Source organism: Acomys russatus, unplaced genomic scaffold (genome assembly GCF_903995435.1).
Source record: "Acomys russatus unplaced genomic scaffold, mAcoRus1.1, whole genome shotgun sequence".
NCBI lineage: Eukaryota > Metazoa > Chordata > Mammalia > Rodentia > Muridae > Acomys > Acomys russatus.
In genome coordinates this window covers 5,112-6,718 of record NW_026131734.1, presented here as the reverse complement: position 1 = coordinate 6,718, position 1,607 = coordinate 5,112, and the positions used below count along the sequence as shown (strand labels likewise).

At 45.5% G+C, this 1,607-nt stretch overlaps 1 protein-coding gene across 1 annotated transcript; it reads left to right on the top strand.

Annotated features, from left to right (window-relative positions):
* Positions 1-248: 248 nt before the first annotated feature.
* LOC127186432 (PRAME family member 8-like) lies at positions 249-1,325 on the top strand (the record flags this gene model as incomplete). Its single annotated transcript, XM_051142808.1, has 2 exons — positions 249-541; positions 958-1,325. Coding segments are annotated over exons 1-2 (661 nt in total), but the record flags the coding sequence as incomplete, so codon positions are not given.
* Between the last annotated feature and the right edge of the window lie 282 nt (positions 1,326-1,607).

The window sequence follows — 1,607 nt, the reverse complement described above, 5'->3', positions numbered from 1 at the left end:
AGGCTGACATGTAAAATCTCTCTCTGTTTCTGTCTCTCCATCTCTTTTTCTCTCTCTGTCACTCTCTGTCTCTGTTTCTGTCTCTGTCTCTCTGTCTGTCTGTCCCTCTCTTTCTTTCTCTCTCTCTCACTCTCTGTCTCTCTCTTTCTCTCATTCTTGTGATGTGTGATAAATAGGGATTTTCAGAACTTAGCCTGAAACTATGTCTCCTCAAGGCTTCAGCAGGTCCATCTGATGAAAAACTGTCTATGAGGAAGAGCATCATCAACCCTCCCACACTTGTGCAGCTGGCCATGCAGGGGCTGCTGAGGAAAGATGCTTTGGAAATCTCTGCTCTGGAGAACCTGCCCATTGAGTTCTTCCCATCACTGTTCAAGGAGGCCTTTGATGGCAGACATACAAAGATATTAAAGGCAATGGTGGCAGCCTGGCCTATTCCCTGCCTCTCTGTGGGTGTACTGATGAAGACACCTGAAGTAGAGACATTGAAAGCTGTGCTGGATGGCATAGACATTCTTGTGATGCAGAAGGCTCATCCCAGGTAAGCAAGGCCCAAGGAGGCTAGAAGGGAAATCACTGGGCTAGTGGTAAGACACAAGTGAAGTCAGGGGGAATGGGGCAAAACTGTACAGAGGATTCTGAGGTCATTGACTTGGAGGTTTGTGGAACTACTACTCAATTTGTGAGCTGATATAAATGGCAGTCAGGAATGGAGGGCATCTCAAAGCAGATGTAACCCTAGTAGGAGAAGCCTTTCCCCATTTCTCCTACAGACACTAGATGTGGAAGAGACAATCCCCCACTTGAATGGAAGCAGGACATGTCTCCATGTAGCTCAGGAAAAGAGTCCCTGCCTTACAGGTGTAAAGTACTATGTGGGAGCTGACATTATAAAAGCTGCCTACATGTTGGTTCCTGGTTTACATTATAAAACTTTCTCTTATCTCTTCACAGTAGGTGCAAGCTTCAAGTGCTCGACTTAAGGAATGTGCACCAGGATTTCTGGGATGTATGGGCTGGAGAGGATGGAATTGGCTCAGCAGATACTGTGAGGGAGAAGCAAGTAGCAAATCGCATTCATAGATATGCCCAGAGGCGGCGTTTGAAGGTGGTCACTGACCTCCACCTCTACTTCCAGCTGGAAGAACACCAAATTTACTTATTGCAGTGGGCCCAGCAGGGAAAGGGCTGTGTGAAGTTGTGCTGTCTGGAGATGAAGATATGTGCCTTCACTGTGGAAATAATCACTGATGTCTTGGATATTTTCAAACGATACTACATAGAGGAATTGGAACTTTCTACAAGCCAGGACCTGTCCATCCTGGGTTATTTTGCACCTTGCCTTGGCCAGATGAGAAATCTCCACAAAATCTGTCTGAGTCATATCTACTTTTACACAGGCAGGGCTGAAAATACATTGGCAGATATAGTAGAGAGTTGCCTCTCCAAGTTCCTTGCATGTTCTCCAAACTCAACTGTCCCAATATCTCTATGTGAATGTCAACCACTTTTCCATGGACCACAAGAAACAGTTTTTCAGATAAGGATTGATTGTGAGCCCTTTCTGCTATATCAGCGAATTTTCCCTCTACTTTGATCATTAGTGG